This window comes from Rhipicephalus microplus, chromosome 5 (genome assembly GCF_043290135.1).
Source record: "Rhipicephalus microplus isolate Deutch F79 chromosome 5, USDA_Rmic, whole genome shotgun sequence".
In the NCBI taxonomy this organism is placed as follows: domain Eukaryota; kingdom Metazoa; phylum Arthropoda; class Arachnida; order Ixodida; family Ixodidae; genus Rhipicephalus; species Rhipicephalus microplus.
The window spans coordinates 38,373,604-38,394,254 of NC_134704.1; the positions used below are offsets into that span (position 1 = coordinate 38,373,604).

Consider the following 20,651-nt stretch of genomic DNA (forward strand, 5'->3'; position numbering starts at 1 on the left):
TCTTACGAAGAAACGGTTCAAAGGCATCTAAGTCTTAAAAGAGTGATCGCAACACGTTTGCAGCCGTTCGTGCGTTAATTAGTCGTTTGCCATTCGATCCCCGAGCTTCACGAAGATTCGCTCGGGAACTGTAGACCGGTGGATGTTATTGAAAAAAAAATACATCAGTCAGCACGTGGAGAGGAAACAGGGTGATTGTAGAAGCAGGCAGACTTGAACGCCGAATATTGAATGATGAAGATACGTGCTGAAGAGGATGGAGTGAATCGGATGCTAACCAAGTGGCCATTTTGGAAACTGGCTTAATCGCAGTCTCAAGAGTAGTTGAGACTTTGGATTTCAACCGTCGTTGCGAACGCTGTCACAGGACACTCAACGAGACGTAGTCGACAAGAGACACTTCGTAGCCAGAGACGTGATGAACAGATAAGGCATTGTTGTTTTGCGTGTGCGCGGGTGGTACGACAGACTGCGGGACAAGGCGTGACTGAACTGGCCGGACTGCTTAGCGCCATCGGCTTGCGCAGAGCGGGAAAGCTGCCTCTGCGGACGTGATGTGCTGAGCTGAGGGGCGCGGCGGCCGAGCGATGAGCGGAGAGCGTCGTCCGTTCTGGCAGTCCCTGTGGATAGTCCTGGTCAGCTGGCAGTCGCTGCCCGAGCTCTACTTCTTGGCCACACCGTTCGCGCTGCACGCTGCCGAAGCCGCCGCTCCGGCCAGATCCGTCATCAAGATAGGTGAGTGTTCGTGCTTGTTTGTACTTTGTGTTCTTTCTTGCAGACTTTGGCAAGCTTTTGAGATATATACCGAGGATAAATCTGTATCAGAGACATTACTTTAGTATTATTTTTTCTAGACTGCTACTCCAACACAAAGCTAAAGAGTCAAGGAAATAGGAATGCTGTAGCTACAAGCATTTGATGTTTCCAGGGCACTTCTGCCATAAATAATGCTAGAGTCTACTGCCACCTTGACTTGCCTATCTGTTGTATACAGAACTGTTCGCTCAGGAAAGATAGTTATCATAATGAATGCAATAGTGATTTTATTAACTAAGTTTTTAAAACATGCCATAACGAAAGAGTGTGCCATACACCCCTTGACATCGCGTAACGATTGAGCGTGACGAGAGGTCAATCGCTGCACTAACACATCATGGTAACAAGGGCGAGCTTGACTGCTGCTGCGGGGCGCATCAACCTCGGCTTTCTGCAGGTGTTGTCGCTTATTCAAAGTTACGAGACTCATGTACACGTTGAACTGGTGGGGGTAACGAATGCTTGTACTTCCGGGGTCGAATTCAGCGGTGCTCTTTTTCTGTAGTCGATGGGAGTTTTTAATAATGTTATGCCCAGCATCTGCGTTGGCTGAATTTTTTCCTTGTGAGAAATGATCGAGTAATCCTGGCGGACCGTAACACACGTTAGGCTTAAGAAATGGTTCACGTGTTCGCTTGACATTGCCATATATAGTCAGGCTGCTACCAAGTCGTTACATATGAAGTATATAGCCTGAGGCATCGTTTGAAATGATATGACCGATTATGCAGACCCTGGAACTCTCAAAACCATTAGGTACTCAGAACACCATACAAAAATTCAGCGACATTCTATAACCTGGCGAAAAAAACTAAACAAGGAGGCTTAACGCGAAAAAGAGGCAAATGTGGTCTCATTATTCAGCCAAGCATTTAAAGTAGGTGAACTGAAGCAGCGCCGCATCACAAAAACCAGTGAGACCCAGAAGTAAGCGAAGGGCAAACAGATCTGGCGTAACAAAACTAGAATGATAACAAACGCTAAGTAGCTCGTCCAAACAGACTGACTACTTCAGTAAGAGCACGCGGAAAAGTTTAGAATCAGTATTTCTTCATGCTAACGAGCCCTAACGGACCTGGCATTTGGCCTTTATCATTTGTTCGCGACAAAGCACTTTAAAGTTTGTATGGCCCGTTGTTCTTTTGACTGTGCGAAAGGTGCACGTTTTATATTGACTAGGAATGGTTCGCCCGCGTGAGTGCTGAGTCTACACCTCCTGGTATCGCCAGTTCGCGTGCTTGGAGGCCATACATGCCGGCTAGCAAATACTCGGCTAGCGTGTGCTCTGCTCTCGGAGGGCGCCCGGGGCTGTTTCGAAATCTCGCATGCAGTGAATGGCTCGATATTTTATTCGCTTAATTCTTTAAAAAAAGCGTAGTTAAGCCAATCTTTTAAAGAGCCTCCTTCAGCTAAGGGTGTTGCGGGCGGACATTCCACTGCGAGCTGTCGTAAAAACTGTGTTTTGGGAAAAGCAATATTCATAATCGATAGCTTGCTCGGAGCATTTCTGGCAGTGCAGGCGCGCTCGCAATGATGTGTAATCTATCTCAGCGGCGCTGTTATCGAGGTTTGTCGAATGTGCCGTAGATACGAAAATTTCCATCATCGCGAACCGACTCGCACAATCTTCATCGTCTTCCTCACCGTTGTCCTCTCCTGTTTCGCTCCCAGAACACGAGTGCCGATTTGTCTGGTGTGGTATGCAACAGCACTGATGGGTGAGAAAGCGAGTACAAAGAAAGAGAGAGAGAGGAACAGACTTTCTACGAAAAATAAAACACACACCATTATCAGGCGAGATTCGAACTAAAAACAAAGGAATAGAAAGAAAGTGTGGATGGTCGCGTAAAAATTAATTCACGTTTTCGGTGTCTGAGTTGCGCAAAAAAAATTGTGTCTACTCGGCTTAATCCTGAATGTAAGCCGATATCTCATTACATTTTATGTCTCTGTCACTTTCTCAATCTCTCTCTCTGTCATTCTCGATGCTTTATCGCCCTTGCATTCGCGTCACACAAAGATACTTCCAAGCACGCACTCGTTGTCACAGAGCACTGGCGGTTTCGCAAAACTCCGCGCTCCTAACTTTTCTGCTCCTATTCCAACACTCTTTTGTCTTGGCGCAACGCAACGAGACATATTTCATACACGCTGCCTACGGCACAGGCGGGGCTTGCAACTTCGACTTAGAAACATTCACGCAGTAGGTCCCCACCCTCCTCACCCTTTTCGTTGTCGTTGTTGTTGGTGGCCGTAAATCATCCATACTCCTGTCGCTGGCTCCTTCGCGCATTCGAGTGACATACGCACGCATTACTTTCCCTTTTCTTTCTGTGCATTTTTTGTGTACTATGAATAAAAAGGCTCGGTAAAGCAGGTACATTCCAGATTCATCCAGATCCACTTTCTGAATGTGGGAATGGGTTAACGCCCTCACACACACACATACCAAAAAAAGAGAGAAAGGAACACGAGGGTTGCAGTAACTTTGAAGCCTCTTCCTGGCCTTTTCGTCTAGCGCATTTTTCAACCGAACTATTTGCTCAAACAAAATTTTCGTTCATTTTTTGTTGTTTTAAATGGCCCATACACGTAGACGCAGGCACACCGTAGCGTGCTTCGAGTGTTGCAACAGTTTTTCTCACAATCTCGGGTATTTTCCCCGAAATTTCACGTTCATTTTTTATTGCTATCTTTCCGAAGAATGATTTGTTACCGTCAGGCCTTATGCTTATATTGGGCTTAGGGAGATCTGTCAGGTGGCAGGCACTGCTGAGAGTGTTTGCCAAGGCCGGTGCAGGGCAAAACAATTTGTCAGATTTCTTTCTTTTTTCTCAGATTTTAAGCTTCTCGGTGCAACACTTCCGGCCTCTTATTTTTTAGCTTTTTTAATTCTGTATATTGCATACGAAAAAAAAGTAAAGCTCCACTGAGCTTCCACCTTGTAAGCTTCGGAGAGATAAATAAAACCTGGCGCAAAGCATGGCCTAGTGGACGTTGGAGCCGCGAGCGCGTTCACCAGCGAATGAGCTGGATTCCCAGATTGAGGATATGTCTGGTATGTGATAGTTAACTTGAGAACACGTTACGTTCACCCGATTTCAATGGTTACCCTGGAAGCACGTTTAGAGTGTAGATTTATGTCATGGCGTGATCGTCGTGTAATACCTTGCTGCTACTCTACCGGTGTTGCATAACACTCAATGGTCGATACTGTTTCCACAGACGCCAGGTTTTTCGTGCACAAAGCCGTTGCCACCACCGAAATATTGCTGCTTGCAGAATGCTTCGCTTAAAGATAATTCACCGCTAATATGAAACGAAACGTTGTAAGCATGTCCCCACCCATTATAGCTTCTCTTCGCGTACACTAACACAAAAAAAAAATCAACGCGTTAGAAGCGAGTGTCGAATGGAAGATGCGCCCACGCACTCTTCATTTTATTCCGAATTGCACTAAAGCACAATACCACCTCGCACCCGATCAACGAAATGGCGCAATACATTCTCTCGTCCCCGCTTCTACGGGTTGTGCGACTCTGCAGAACTTTTGCTGTTGTTGCGCGTTGTTTTGCGCAGGCCTGTGCAGTGTACAACCACGAATTTCTGTGTGGGCAAAAAACAAACAAAAATAACTCGCTGATGAAATTGCGCTGGCGCGATTTCCAAGTCGGGGTTGAAAGCTCGCGAGACCACAGAATGGATGGATGAGACACGAGGCGAGGGAAGCAGACGTTTTATGTATTGTAGAGGGATAGATCAGAACAGGACGATATAGGAACAGGCTAGGCGAATAGAGGCTAGAGACATTGAGGGAGAAAAATAAGGAGAAAGAGACACAAAGAGAGAGAGAGAAAAAAGAAGTAGTAAGAGAAAGGGCACATCATTTCACATGCGCGCCACGCTGACAGCGATTGCGTGTTCCGTCGATTGTCCGCTTGATTCGTTCCCCGCTCGGAGGCGCAAACGCGAATGCCACAACTTCCAATCCAACACCTAACCCCCCGTCCCCTTCTCCTCCTACGACGTTTTTATTTTATTGCTAAACCACTTCTTCTTTTTTTCCTTCTTAGTTTTTCGTCGTTCTTTCTTCAACAGTTCTTCTCAGCACGCCTTCTTTCATTGGTTACAAATTCAGCGTTTTCAGTTCTGTCGATTGGTCGTGGATGCGTTCGCTTGAAGCAATTCCGCGTTTATCACGATTTGTTTATTTTCCCACATTATTAATATATTTTTTTTAATGGTACAGCCAGGTATTCGTGCAGAGAGGCGCAGAGGGCTGGGCACGCCTCTATAGGCTGGCACAGTCCCTACCTTCTCATCTGCATTTCATTTACGGGTTGGTGCTAAACGTGTCTTATTTTTCCCACTAGAAGTGGCAAAACGTGTTCGCAGTTCGGATTTTGCGTTCGTTTCAGCTACATAATCACTTCGCTTATCAACGAATTCGCACTCCACGTAACTTCCTTTTTTATTGATACGTGATAGGTTCCCTTTCTTTTATTCAGGACTTTATTCGGTAGAGATAACGCTCGCTCATCCGGCCGTTGGTGCCGATATTTTCGCAATTGTGCACGACGCCGAGCACAAAGGGTTAAAAGAAGATTACGAAGCAGACAAAGCTGTTTCGAAGAGGTGCGTTGAAGTGTGCTGTGATTGTGAAGTATTGCTTGGCTTGGCTTCTGCTCTGCGATGAAATTACTGTAACGTTCTCGCTTTATTAACAGTTGAGTACCGGTACCACAAAACAGACAGAGAGAGAAAAAAAGAGAAGTAAACGTTTATAAATAAAAGAACAAGCGTGAGTGGAATCGCAATAGAAAGATTCTGTATATTGGGTTTGCGAAGGTTACATATGAATAAACTGGTGAGTTTTGAAGTTATGCGTTTCAAAACCACGATACGACTACGAGAGACGCCGCAGTGGAAAACTGCGGTAATCTTGAGCACCTTGCGCTCTTTAAGACCCGTCGACATGTAAGTTCACCTGTCTCTAGTATTTCACCTCCATCGAAATGCGACCGTTGCAGGCGGGATCGCACCTGAAACTTCTGGGTAGGCAGTTGAGCATCGTAGACACTGCAGCGCAGCAGCCCTCAAGACAGGTAGAGAGGGCATCACGTAAACTTTCTTTGGTGTTAAGTAGAATGCTTTTGAATAATAATAATAATAATAATAATAATAATAATAATAATAATAATAATAATAATAATAATAATAATAATAATAATAATAATAATAATAATAATAATAATAATAATAATAATAATAGTAATAATAATAATAATAATAATAATAATAATAATAATAATAATAATAATAATAATAATAACCATAATAATAGTAATAATAATATTGAGATACCTTGCCCTATCGAAAAAATAAGAACATGCGAAGCTTGCCATGCCTGACTTAATTTTTTTTTGATGACATGAGGCCTGAGGTGTTATTTTTCTATCCTTTTTTTTTCCTTCTATATAATGCATTTGTGCAATGTTGCCTCTTAACTTTCTAGTCACGTTGTTCCTCTGTACCACGGATTAGGCCTTAATGCACGTGCTTAGAAGCGCAACAATTCTCTTGCTAGAAGCAGCAACAATAGTCCCACGTTCACACAAGGCGACGTGAAATTATAACTAGGTCATGTCGATAAAAGAATGGATTGCCATGTCACAGCCAGCTGATCTCTGACAAGCTCCCGATTGAGGGAGCATCAGTTCTTGGAAGACTGTGCACAGAAACGCGCAAATAGCTAGCGTACCTTTGAGGGCCACATTTTCATTGTATATCCTCATTTCTGCACGTTCCCTTGTGAAAGAGGAGAGAACAAAAAAGGATACAATAGGGTTTTTTCAAAGACATTATGTAGCAACCAGGTGCTCGTTTTCGAGTATCCATCGCACTCGAAATCATGAAACATTTTTTAGATGCGGAGCATCTTATACTCGCGCCTTGTAGTGCGCCGTCCGCGCCGTCCGCGCCGTCCGCGCCGTCCACACCGCTTCTCGAACATTCGACAGCTGACGCGCGCGCATGCGCCGTCGCGCCGTCGCCCACTCTTCCACCATCTGTGCATCCCTTCCTCCTCTACACACCGCGCGCGCTTCACTCCTCCACCATCTGTGCACCCTTCCTCCTCTACACACCGCGTTCGACATCTACAATTCTCCTGATTCTCCAGTGGACGCGCATGCGGCGTCGCGCTTCGAGAACATTCAACAGCTGACAGTGCATGCGCCGTCGTGCTGTATATATACTCAAGGTCGGCGCTCGCTCGCTCAGTTGCCGCTCGTCGGTTGGTTTGTACGGCGCGTCGACGTCCAAGGTCGCGGTGAAATGAATTCCAACGAATCCACAAACACAATGATCGACGTCCCTTCGACCAGCGCCGCCCTTTCGCATACGTGTGTACGTGTTCACTCATTTAACACCCCCTCCTACAACCACGTTAACCAATTTAGCCATCGACCCAAGTAAGTCGCAATTTAACACCCCATTTCACAACCACGTTAACCAATTTAGCCATCGACCCAAGTAAGTCGCACTTTAACACCCCGTTAACCAATTATATGCTCCGCATCCTCCTCAGTGTTCCCCCGAGGGAAGCTGCGGGCAATTTTTTTCTAAACCCACCAGGTTAGCAAGTTATCAGACCAGCTGACTACCCTGTGCTGGGGAGAGGGGAAGAAGAGATGAGAAAAGATGATACAAGAAAGAAGTTACGAAAAGAAGTGATGAGGATTTATACAAACATAACAGAGTAATAGCACACTGCTTAAAGTCTGTCTTTGAGAGTATTTGTTCGTAAGAAATGCAATGCCGCTGCCACCGAAATTTGTGGCTCGTGAAACGTCCGCTTAAAGGAGAACACGTGCGTTGGATGACAGACTCGGCAAACGTTCTCGGCGCTCTGTATGTCCCGCTAATCGGGACGTCCTCGTCGATCTCGCGATTAACTCGACACGAGCGCTTGGTGAGAACGCGTATTTCTCGGTTGCTTTAGTTTGTTGCCTCCCTCTCTCCCATTGGCACCCACTTCACTGGCAGCCAAGTTAATTACGGCTTCCGGAGAGCCTACGAAAATAAAGAAAGGAAGAACAGATGCTATATCCCAGTTTGCGTTACGTCGCCTCGCATAAGTCTGACAGGAGACGGTGCACGAAAGGCTTCGACTGTTCCCGGCTCGAGAACAAGCGAAATCCTGCTATCCGTCATTGACGCGACGAGTTTGTTTGCCTGCGCGCAGGATTGCGTTGCGGACTGTGCTTTACGGCTCGGGGAACCCATTAATCTCATTAAGGCTTATCCGATGCGCGTTCGATAGCGACATCTCGGGGAGACCACGTCGGCATGACGCACTAGGGCTCTTCGACACGCGTTGTTCATCGAGCACTCCGTGTTTCCCCACTGAAGCGGTACATGTCGCTACACTGTCGACATATGCGAAATGTAACTATGATGCGGCGATAATTCAGCTACTGTGCTACTAATGGGTACGTCGCGCATTTGTCTAGCGTTCACGTTGTTGCCTCGGCGCGATGTTTGTCGCATTACACATGGCAGTTTACTTTACGACTTATCCCTTTGTATCATAGCGTATGCGTATGTGGAAGAGAGAGAGAGAGAGAGAGAGATAAATAGAGAGGAAAGGAGGGTAGGGTAACCAAGCTTGGCTCGGTTGGCTACCCTACACTTGGAGTGGGGGAAAGGGGCCATTTACATATGTGAAAAAAAAACACATTATTATAGAAGGATCAAGCTGGCCAACGGATAGTCTTAAATATTGATTTTAAAAGCTGGAATTGCTTTAGCATTTCTTAATAACACCTATACATGTCAAGTTTTGTGAAAAAAACAGCGGTAAGTGCGCACAGAACAACGGGGTTCTTCTCAAGTCACATGCAGAGGTGTGTACCTAGATTGTTTTTGACAAGTTCACTATGAATTCGTAGAGGTTTTCACATTATTCGGTTTTGTTCGAAAAAAATGACGGGCTTATCTATTTTCTCTTGTGTGTTTTTCTTGCGTGTATTATCTTGCCCGTGTTCTTCCCGTGCGTCCTTTGTGATTGAACTGCGTGCGGCGACTTTCGAGGTGCTTGAAGTTCTTCGTGTTATGCTCCAATTTGTTGTTGCCACGTTCATTTGCGCTCTTGCGGTGAAACTGTGACTTTCTGTGTCAAGTATAGCAAATCGCGTTTCTCGTGATTCTGTAGAAGCTGTCAAAGACTTGTTTTCCTCACAAACTGGCGTGACCCGATCAGCTGATTTGACCTTTTATTATGCCTTACAGCGACAGAAAGAGCGAATTCCCGCCGGACTTCCCGCTCAAAACCCAAAAACGCGTAGTTTCGAGTTTCGCGTCCCCTTTCCGCGGTGAACATCAGCGAGCGCACACAGCGAAAATAAACCTTTCTTTGTCGTCTCGAATGTCGTAGTTTGCTGTACCGCAGTAACAGAAAATCGAAACTATACAACTGTGAAATGTCGAAAAAAACATAGCCACGTCTGACTTCATTCCGAGCCCACAGTCTCCAGAGAATAGGTACCTGTTCTTCGGCACGACTTCAGACGAATTCATTTCTTCTTTTATCCTTGAAGTCCATCTTTCCACCATATTTTCGCGAACTCTATGCCGGTGGCTTTCGCGTTTCACGTTTCTAGTTGATGCCGAGGTAAACATAAAATAGTTGGGTAAAAGAAAGGAGAGCAGAAGATGGTGAGGGGGTTCGCACTGTGGGGTGACGCTAGCCTCAGCTTATTTGCCGACATGCTCACGTTTCCGATTCCCCTCACCCCCATCGCCTCCCTCCAAAAAGAAAGTGGCGTGAGGCAGATGAGATGAACGTTGAGCAAAAAAAAAAAGAAAAAGAAAAAGCGGAATGTAAAACAAAGAGACCGGTGTTGAATTGAACAAGCAGCTGTACCCGCCGAACGCACAAAAGAAACCGAGAACAAAATGAGAAATGAAGGAGGCCTGGGTTTTAGTTATGAGGTTTATCGATCGGTCCGTTCTTGTTAAAGGCAGATTACTTTCATAAGCCCCCGTAAAGTCCGGAGATGAAATTGGCCCGTCGACTACGCTGTTTGCAGCCGAAGTTACGACGTATCTCGTTCCAGCCGTTTTCGCGCTTTCTTTTCCGATCCAGCCGACACGGAGGAGCTCCAGGCGTGGGATGCTTGGGTGTGGGTGGTCACCGGTCCGGAAGTGGGATGGGATGGGGAAGGGGGTGCCACGGGACAACATTGGCGTTAGTTTTCAGCCCGACGGAAACTTCAACCCTTTCTCTTTTATATACGTGCCGGCAGCAATGCGTTTGGGCTTTCCTAAACGGTGGCTTATGTGGTTCGTGCACTTTGTGTACTTTGTGTATATTGTGTACCTCCTGTGACGGCCACACTGTGTGTCTCTGCTAGACATCGGAGTAGTAGTTTCCTGGACGACAGCAGGACGCGGACGCTTGTTCGGCGACACGTGTACGTGGAGTGTGGTGAGGCCTGTTGAAATTTCTTGCCGGATGCTTTTCGACAGCTTCTTCAATACACACGCCAATCAGTGGGATGTACAAGTAAGCGTAGACGCCCTGAACGGCCGAAAGTTTAAGCCAGTCAGCCTTTCATGGAAATTTCTCTACCGAGATTGTTGATATTAGTGTTTTAAGGCAGTAGTTGAAACTTTGAAGGATTTCCACTGCTATAGCGAGAAAAAACACAAAACAAACAAAATGAAACACACGGACACGAAAAAAAGACAATGAAACCAGTGTTCTTGTGGCCTTTTTTTTTTGCCGGTGAGTTTTTTTGCGCTTTTCATATTTTGCGTAAGAGTGGTAAATCAATTAAAGTTCAGTACTGGTGTCCCTTACAAAGAATAGGTCGTGCTGTGCTTAAAGAGTATATCTGAAGCAAGTACAGACTCGTGGCTCCTTATGCTGTACAGCTAATTTACTAATACGGAAAGTTGCTTGTCAGTACCTAGTTAATTGCCTAATTATTTTTTTTTCAAGCGAGAAATGTGAGTGGGAACGCGACACGCACATTCATCCATACGGTTATTACAAAGTGGACAGCCACCAATGTTGTGGACGTAACGTTTACACGTGTACGCTTGTCGCGTACCAACCGGCTTAATGAATCGGGACGTCTCTACGGCGCATGCGCACAAGAGTTGTGCGCAATGGCGGGAGTGAATAGCAGAACGTAATGCATATTATGATATTCAGCGTGGTTTCCGCTGTCAGTCACTGTCGCTACGGTGCTCTGCTGCGGACCCCCTGGTCATGTGTTCTATCTTTGCTGTGGCGGTCGCATTTGGAAGTTGGATAAACTGTAGAGACCCGTGTACTGCTTTTCTTAAAAATAAAGTAATGAAATAAGAGCGGTTAGTGCCATTATGGTGGCACCGGCTACTCCTTTTCTCTTAGTAGCCAAGATATGCCGTAAGATTGAGTGCTTTATTGATTGCTTTATTTGATTCGTCACAAAACAGTGTAACAGGAGGTGGAAGGAAAAGCCGTAATGGTGGCATGCGGGATCCTTCGACCCCTTTGTGAACAATGGCAGCCTCCTAAGGGCATCACAACATTACCACAATAACATATGCTTCGTACTGGGCATCGCAATATGATATACTTTTTCCCCTAAAACTGTCACATTGTTTTGAGTAAAGATCATGTCGTAGAAGAAAAACTGAAAACGTGTTTTACACGTAGCTTACACAAGAAAGTGACCTGATGTGATATTCTCCACTTAAAGAAGTAACTACATAGTTTACACAACAAAAAAAGTCGCTAATTCTGCGGCACTTAACTGAGACACATCTATACTTTTGCTGATATAATTACTTTGAATTCTTGGAAGAGTACATCGAAACATCTGAAAGCGATAATTAGTACAGAAGTAAGAAAGGTTCCACATTTCAATATTCCCTGTTTTGTGCGCCTTTTCATTTAAGCGAATATTCGCCATCTCCGTAAACGAAGAGTTCGAGCGTTTGCAGCTAAGACGGCACTCCCGTAGCAGATAAACAGTAAGGGCACGAAATGCGAGACTGTACAAGATACGATGTGAAAGTACACAACATGCGAAGCGTCAATAGTGACTCATGTACTGTGTGACGCATGTTCGAAAAAATCGGGTGGGCGAAATTTCTACAACCCTCCACCACGATGTTCCACGTGATCGCATCACGGTTTTGGGACGTATCGTAAAAAAACCGCAGAAATCAATGTTACGTGGCACATAACTAGCGTGGTTTCCGCTAATCAACTCAACAGAGATGAAGGAAGTTGATTCAAATATTTATGCGGATTGACCGACCCTTTGACAACAGGTTGGATACCACTCGTGTTAAACAGATGTCCGAACTCGTACTGATGGTGAGGATAAATTACAGAGGTAAAACGTGCAGGAAGTTCACTGAATGCATGGTGCGCTGAATGATTTTTGTTGCTCTTTTCCCACACGCTCTCACTTTATGTCCAGGTGACATTCTTGCCACTGGCGTCAATTTTTTTAAACTAAAGGCCGCTCGTATAAACACCTGTGATTGAAATGCTATAAATGGGGCTTTAGCATAAAACTCGGCAAATGTGCCTTCTTTTTTTCTTCATATTTCGTAACTTACTTTTTTATATGGTTGGTCATGTGACTTTTTGATTAACTGAGTAATTGAATGATTGGTTGATTGATTGATTCATTCATTTGTAGCATTCTAACAGCCCCAAAATATTTTTGGAAATATGTATGACTGTTCAAGATTGGCTCGGATCCATTTTCAACATTAGGCGAAGAGCCTTGGTTTAGATTGGAGTAGTTAAAACCTTACATCATATAAATAGCTGGTATACAGTAGGGAATAATTCGATTAGTTTTCACTTTCGTTTTCACATTAGCCGATGAGACCATCAGTGGGGGAGGTAGTTACAGGCATTCTATAACCGGAGCAACTGAACTAAAACACCGCATGTCCGTCGTTGGTCGTTTAACTAGCAAGGCAATCAAATTTGGTGATCGGTCATCGTGGAACAGGGAGGTAACCTACCCGGAAGCAACTTCCGGAGAAAAGACGAAAAGATGGTTCCCCGAAATAATATGATTTACGGGCTACCGGCCGGTGACCTCGCAAAAGCAGAGTGAAAAACGTGGAGACTGATGGGAGCCAGCTGCCTTAATTTCTTAAAATGGAGACAAACGGCGTCGCTTTACAAATAGCCTTCGACCGGCACCATTTGTTGATCTCGAAATATAGTTGCTCAGCGTTGATTCTTATGTAGCGGTTTCTTTTCTAGAAAAAAAAAACAGGAACAGTGCAGCGCTCTTAGAAGGGCGATGTGTTTTTTTTTTCGTAGAAATAATTCAGCCTCGTTAAGTTCAAGAGGCAGAAGGGCTTAATGATCGTATGACCAACGAGGAGGGCAAAATTTTCGTTTTATTATGTACTTAAATAAAGACAGGCTGGTGTCTCTGGGTGGCGCCGGCTACTCCACTTCTCTCGCAGAAAGGGGTCGTGACACGGTCGCTCACCTAATAAGAATTTTCAGTGATATATAATCAGAGAGCCTACTGTGCTACTACACGCATAAAGAATGGACCGTAAAAGAATATTTCAATGCAGTCTGAGCCCTAGACGTCAACGACTATAACCCACCACATATCACCAACAACCGGCGACCGGCATTTCGCCATCGCGTGTATGACGTCATGTTCTATAGTGGAGCCGTTGCCCTCTAGCTAAGTTTTAGCCACTGAAAGCCATTCAAATTTCAATGGTGAACTGAAGAAAGCTCTAGTAGTTCTACTGAACACGTAGCTGATTATGAAACAGTATCATTGGCCGGAATAGAAACGCTTGAAGAACAACCGGCTTGTAACGTTACGGCTCTTGAATCCACCACTGTCCCGCCGCAGTGGTCTAGTGGCTAAGGTACTCGGCTGACCTGCAGGTCTCGGGATTGAATCTCGGCTGCAGCGGCTGCATTTTCGATGGAGGCGAAAATAGTGTAGGCCCCTGTGCTCAGATTTGGGTGCACGTTAAAGAATCCCAGGTGGTCGAAATTTCCGGAGCCCTCCACTACGGCGTCTCTCATAATCATATGGTAATTTTAGGACGTTAAGCCTCACATATCAATCAATCAATTACTTAAAAAGTCGTAAGTACGGAAAACACCGATATATTTCATAAATTTAGAAACTAATGTAGGGGATGACGAGTACTTAGGACTGAAGCAAACATGGCTAGTAGAGACCAACAAGGCTGGAAAGGATGCGCCATTTCGGGCACGGGATCGAAGGGCTAGTCCACAGGCTCTGAAACGCACAGGAAATGCTCGCGCATTTTTCTTGCACGTGGCCAACTTCTCTCCACGTACAGTGACGTCAACTCGGCGATCGGTGACGTGACGCAGCATGCAGCTCGTCGATTGGTCTAAACCAGGTCTCAACAAACGATAATGAAGTCAACGTCGCTGATCACCGAGTTGACGTAACTGCGCGTGGAAGAAGGTTGGTCACGCGCAAGAAAAATGCGCGAGCATTTCCTGCGTGTTTTGGAGCCTGTTGATTAGCCCTTTAACGGACTTTTTTTTAAGAAGCAACGCCGCTATCGGGCTCGGCGAGCTGTGACAGCTCGCCTAGCTGGTGTGCTTGTATCTGCTCCTTTGCATCGAACTTCCCGTGCTGCTACGATAGCTCCTTCCCCCAAATCTGTCTTGGCGCTCTGGTTCGACGTACCCTGGCACTTTAAAAGAAGAAGAAGAAGAAGAAAAAAAGCGGATGCCAGATCTCTCGCATCCTCTTCTGAATTGCAGCTTACCTGCAGCATCCTGCGAAATTTGAAGATGGTCTGGGGAAGCAAATGCTGGGAAGCGCTTTGGTTTATTTTTTTTCTCACATGTACGCTTATTCAAATCACTGGCACGTGTTTCTCGGGATGATAAAGAAAGAAAGAAAGAAAGAAAGAAAGAAAGAAAGAAACAAGTAAGTCCGAAGTTTACTTCGACGGCAGTGATCGCCAAAAAGCAGAGTGCACAGGATGAAGTCCTCGTGTGTGAGATGGTTCGAAGAGATGATGAGTAGTTTCAAGGAGACGTTCGAGATTCGCCAAGTTTACGTTGCGCTTGCTCGATTAAAGGCGGCGCTGCCGGCTCGAAGAACTTGCGCAAAAAAGGTGCTCGCTTGTGATTTTTTTCGCTTCTAACGTTTGATGCCTAGCTGATATGCGGGCCTTTTTATGCGCGCTAGCGGCTAGCCTTCATTACATAAACATTTCAAACTAGTGATGGCTATAAAGTAAAAAAAAATCAGCAAACAAACCAGTCGGCTTCAAAGATTTCCGAACAGAAAAAATGAACAAGCTTGTACAGAAAGAGAAAGAGAGAGAGAGAGCGACATTTGCATCACTCATAATATTCTAAGTGGCAAGTATGAACGCGCTTTCGGTTGCCTGCGTGACTGAGGCTGAAAGTTTTGGGCTCATTCGTGTTTTGAGACAGGAGGTAACTTCTTGGGCTTAGATTAGGTTAAGTTTGTTGTGAAAGAGCAGCGAGGACAAACGCAAAAGTGATGAATTACGTTTTGGTTAAAAGAAAGCAGGAAGCTTGAAAATAAAAACTACGCATTCTTATTAATGCAGGTGAAAATTGAAATTATTCTGAAAGATATAACCTTCTTTTTCTCCTAAGAATGAACAATGTTGTGATGAAAACTGCGCCATTTCGTGATTAATTATGCAGTTTTATGTCGGCGCTTCGCTTACTTGCGCTTCCCGCGAAGTAGATTAAGGTAATAATGGTGAAACCCAGTCACGCTTTCACAATAATTTGTTGTATTTACGCGAGAGCATGTGTTATAGGGCCTTTAGTCCTACTTTCAATAATTACTCGTGATTAGTGAACTTTATTACAGAACTTTGTGTCATCTATAATAACTCACACGATATAAAACGTACAACAGTAGTTCTGAAACTGGTAGCGGGAAGCTTCTACTTGCGACTTGGAAGTTTTTTATGATAATACGTTTGTGACAGCAAACAGCATCACGGCAGCTCTTTTCTTTCCCTTTGACAGACAGAGGAGACTTATAGCGACTCGCAGTGCTGCGTATTTGTGTGACGTCAAATGTCTCAAATGTTTTGTCTTTGGTGTGTTTTCTTTCATTGCTGCGTTAAAGAGAAAAAATTGTGAAGTGTTCACTAGCCATGTTAAGCTTGAGAAACAGCCAAGGTGGTTGATTTTAGAGGGTTAACATGGCCTTCTTGGCTGATTCTAGGTGTTTCTTTTGCGTAGACAAAGCGGAGTCGGATAACAGCCTGTCACAAACTATCCAAGGTTGCTGAAACTACAGCGCCGGTACTAACAAGCAAAACTGGCTGTGGCACCACGGTTGAGGCGCGGGCCTTTCGTCGTGCGTGCTCGGCTCGCGCGGGGCCCAAATTCACTGCGGCGTCTTCACGATCTGTCTCCATTGGTGGGCGGGGCCGATAAGCAATGGCGTGGAGGATTTTTTTCACGGACTCGTGAAGTTTTAATTCGAGCTTCCAGAGCTTATCTTTTAAAACGATTTACCAACAGGCGAAAATTGGTACCGATCGAGTCATGTCACCAAACGGCCGTGATCGTGGCTTTCATTCGTAGCTCTGCGTCTACCGCGAGTAGTTCCCACCTTGAATTCGCATTTTTAAGTGTCTACGTGTTGCACTTATGTGGAGGCGGAATTCGAAAGCACTCATGTGCTTCGGTGTAGGAGAACTTCAATGAAACCCAGGTGGTCGATATTTCCGGAACCCTCTAACATGGCATGTATCATTACCATATTGTGGTTCTGACCCGCAACACTCCCGGAATCATCAAATACCCGTGTGCTATCCACGTTCTATTTGTTGGCGAGTTGTCCTTGTATAATCATAGAGTGATAGTTAAAAAATTTCACAGCAAGACATGCTGCTGCAGTGACATCACTGGAGCTTGTTACACAAGTTCATCGTTTCGGAAATGCAGGCAACCTGCGTTAATACAGAAAAAAAACGACTAAAAGGAAAGCGTGACGTAACACCATCTCCAGTGCCAGCCTAGATAACTGCAGTGTTTTGTGGCTATGACATTCACAAATCAGTTAGCCTTTGTTGCCAGTATCATGTCTTATTCAATGATCGACCGTCTATGAGATGCCAGAATAAGTTTTCAAATGCGGAAGTGATGCCATTAATGAATGAATTTTGTTTTTGTGACATAAGATTGTGATTTTTGTGATTAGTTAATCGCAATAAGCATAACTCATTAAAAACAAAGTAGCTATGGCAGCATGGCAACAAAAACCATTATACAGTATTAAACAAACATAACGAGAGGAATTACACCTGTAGCATTTGAAAGTTGTTACTGATGCTGCGGAAGCAGCGAATGCTTCAACTTGGGGACGGTCTCAGAACTCTATGAATAAGTCATCTCGCGAAATTCGGAAAAACAGCGCGGTAAACGCGACAAACCCTATAAAACTTTGCGAATGCCGGATCTCGTTGGAATGATACACGAGTCCGTAAGATAGAACTTATACCGAGAAGGGAGCCCCTTAGTTGCGAATCGCAGCAAGGTGTATGACAGAACGCGACGCACGGCGAGTGACTGCTTGTCAAGCTTGTCCCGACGAAAGCCGACTTCGTGGCGTGGATTCGACTGTTTACGCATGTGCATACTTGCGCTCTACTCGCAACATGGAGACTCTAAGATTGCGCTCGTCGGCGTGCACGACTCGGCACCGATGGCGGTGAACTGTGTTATTTGCATGACGCATACGCCGCTGTCGACTCGCGGTTCTGACATGTCCTGACGTGTTGCGCTTGGCGGCGACACGAGCATAGACAAATTTTGATTCGTGGGAAAAAAAATAGAGACTGCGCAGGAAAGACGAGATATGTCTGTTATTCTACACCGACCCGGACCGCATCGTGTCTTGTTGCGGATGAAGCCAGGATCAGGCAAATACTGAGGGAGAGAATAGACGCCATGTCAAAAGAACCATGTCGACTTGCGCATTGCTGACAGTTAGACATATTCGAGGCAAGTGTACTGTCTTCGTAATAGGAAGATAGATGCATACCAACACGCGAAATGTATTGTGCACGCACTGAAATATCAGCCTTTTCTCGTGTTGTTCTTCCTTAGTTTCAGAAATAGCAATCACACTATGTGATATACACTATATAAAAACAAAATATAAAAACAAAACAATGCCAGTAAGGTTCATACGTGAACTACTAGCCATGGCGTTCTGGCCTACCGTGTTTACTCGAATGCTACCTGATCTCATTAAGTCAGGTTAGTGCTGGGTAATTTTAATTATTTGACGGATAATATAAATTGGCGTTGGCCGACGCTTGTGATGGTTAGTTAAGACGCAATATAACCAAATAATTGATAGTGTTGTTTAGTGTTGGGTAGCTGATTGTAAATTTTGAATAAAGGTGAATAAAGTCGGCTAATGTGTCTAACCTACGCTGGTAAAAGAAACAATACTGTAGGCGTCATGAAAGTCTCATAATGCTCTCTACAGCAATTAGATCTTTTTCTTTTTTTTTTGCTCGCCATATTATTACAACAAACAGTCTTTCCTTCTTTAATTAAGGTGCTCTACATTACCTATCCCAAAGTACCTTGTTTTTATGACTTAACAATTTATTTAAAGACATATGCTACTGTTGCACGGCCAAAGTTTTGTCCTTAAACTAATGGAACGGTGTACTCGTAGCCATACCTTAATCGATAATTTATCCAACCAAGATGCTCACCGAACATTCTCTATTTTCTCTGTCTGATATGATGTGCATATACTAGACCCCTTTGTTAATTCAAGAGACGATAGCTCAACTTTTTTTTCCTCAAGGAAGAAAAACAAGAAGCTTGCACAAAAGATTGTACGCTTTCTCGTGATCTGGAAAATGTTCACGGTGCTCGCGAAGTTTATTGCGCCACACGAAACTAACCGAACAATGCAAATGCGAGACAAGTGGCCTAATACCTAACGTGCTTTTAGTATTATGCAACTAGGTGTTGGCTTAACAAAAAAGAAAAAAAAGAGGGCTCTCGTTAAGCCAGATGACGTGCCCCAAAACACGCCGCTTGTATGGTGTTATCCGGAAATGAGGTATCTTTCACGGAACCACCTGAGCTCCGGCCACTCTTACAGCTGCCTCATTGTGTTTTGGTGTCATATTCAAAATTCAAAAAAAAGAAGAACAAAAAAAACGTGCCCTTTTTTTTCTCACAATCTAGTGTTGCGTTTCGCATCAGCTTTTGCCGAAGTGTTAATGCTCAATCGCTGTCTTCTGCCGTCGTCAGACGTCATCTCTTCTTGGCTACATTATTTGCGCGTGTGCTAGCGCGACGTGTTTTTGGGCGAGGTGATCGAGACAGGCCATGAATTGTGCTCCAAGTGTTATGTAATTGCAAAATATGGCCTCCAACCACTTAGTTTTGTTTACGACAGTGAATGAACACAATGACTCGCGTAAACAAATGGCCACAGCACAGATTTTTGTTTTAATTGCCCAGGATTGCGTCCACAAAGCTAGAAGGGAGGGATTGTGTTCGTGATATGCCGACAAAAAGAAATTTTAAGACTCTTCGGCTTGGTTGTCAAGAGTAGAATGTGATAGCGTAATCGTGCCCTGTTCACCTCGAATTCTCAAGAACCAGTCTGGGTTCGCTTTTTGGAGTCACCTCAATCACAGTAGCGAAGAAAAAAATCCGGACTCTTAAATTTTGCCTTTAAGAGTTGAACGCGATACCAATATCCTCTCCCTGCTGCGCACTTCAAACACTTAGTGCATGAAATATTTTTGAATTTGCTATGCACCTACTACGCACAGTAACTTTTCTGCCTTTTGAAGTGGATGACCGGATTAAAACCGTGCAGTCATTATGATAATCACATGTTCTGACACCCAATGGGAATGTACGCTTGTACCACGCATTATTACTGCAATATTTCATGGTGTGCTGCGAAGCATGTATGCAGGATGCGTGTGTTTGTAAAGCATTAAAGTTACTCTTACTGCATTTCCAAGCAAGAGGAAGTTATTTTCACTGTATTCGCAAGCAGGTTTGTGGATGTGTAGTAGAACATTCGTTTGCTACGCAAACGACTCGGGTTCGATTTTCACATAGATCCATACGACCCGGGTTCAATGCACACTTGGCTATAGGATGTTTTATTATTTACTATAATTGAATCGTTCTCAGTTTTTCCTTCACGCATAAGACGGGGATTTTTCGCTCACAACCAACGACGCCGAGGCGGGAATTTCTGCGAAACGAGCTCTTTAACGCCATCGTGGTAATATTATCTGTGGTTCTACGTGCAAACACCGCGACATGATTATAAAGGGTGCCGTAGAGAAGGGCTCCGAAAAATTTCACCATCTGATGTTCTGTGAGGTGCGTCGACATTGCATAGTACACGAGCCTTTTAAGCATTTCACCTCCATCGATATGTGACCACCGTGGTCAGACTCCAACACCTGACTTCCGGGTCAGTAGCCGAACACCGTAGCCGCCACGCCACCTAGGCGGGTGACACCTCAACCGTGTCATGAGAAACGGAACTCATGCACTCGTAATATTGTTAATTTTGAACTATCCGGGAATGCCCACTGCAAGTAAAGCAAGGACAACAACTGACAAGGCAGGAAAGTTAACCAGGCACATGGCCGGTTAGATACCCAAACGCTGGAGGAGTCAGAAACAGGAGTATAAAAATGAGAGAAATAGAGAGGAAAGAGTCAGTCAAAATTGCTAATCAATGGGATAACACGTATGCAGCGGTGGCACGACATAAACGTTA

At 44.7% G+C, this 20,651-nt stretch overlaps 1 protein-coding gene across 2 annotated transcripts in view; it reads left to right on the forward strand.

Annotated features, from left to right (window-relative positions):
* Positions 1-267: 267 nt before the first annotated feature.
* Positions 268-20,651, forward strand: part of LOC119174687 (glutamate receptor ionotropic, kainate 2) — a 356,865-nt gene continuing 336,481 nt past the window's right edge. For both annotated transcript variants that reach the window (XM_037425714.2, XM_075895248.1), the window contains exon 1: positions 268-735. In XM_037425714.2, the coding sequence (XP_037281611.2) occupies positions 588-735 (148 nt within the window). In that variant the 5' untranslated portion in view covers positions 268-587. The remainder of the gene's footprint in view (positions 736-20,651) is intronic.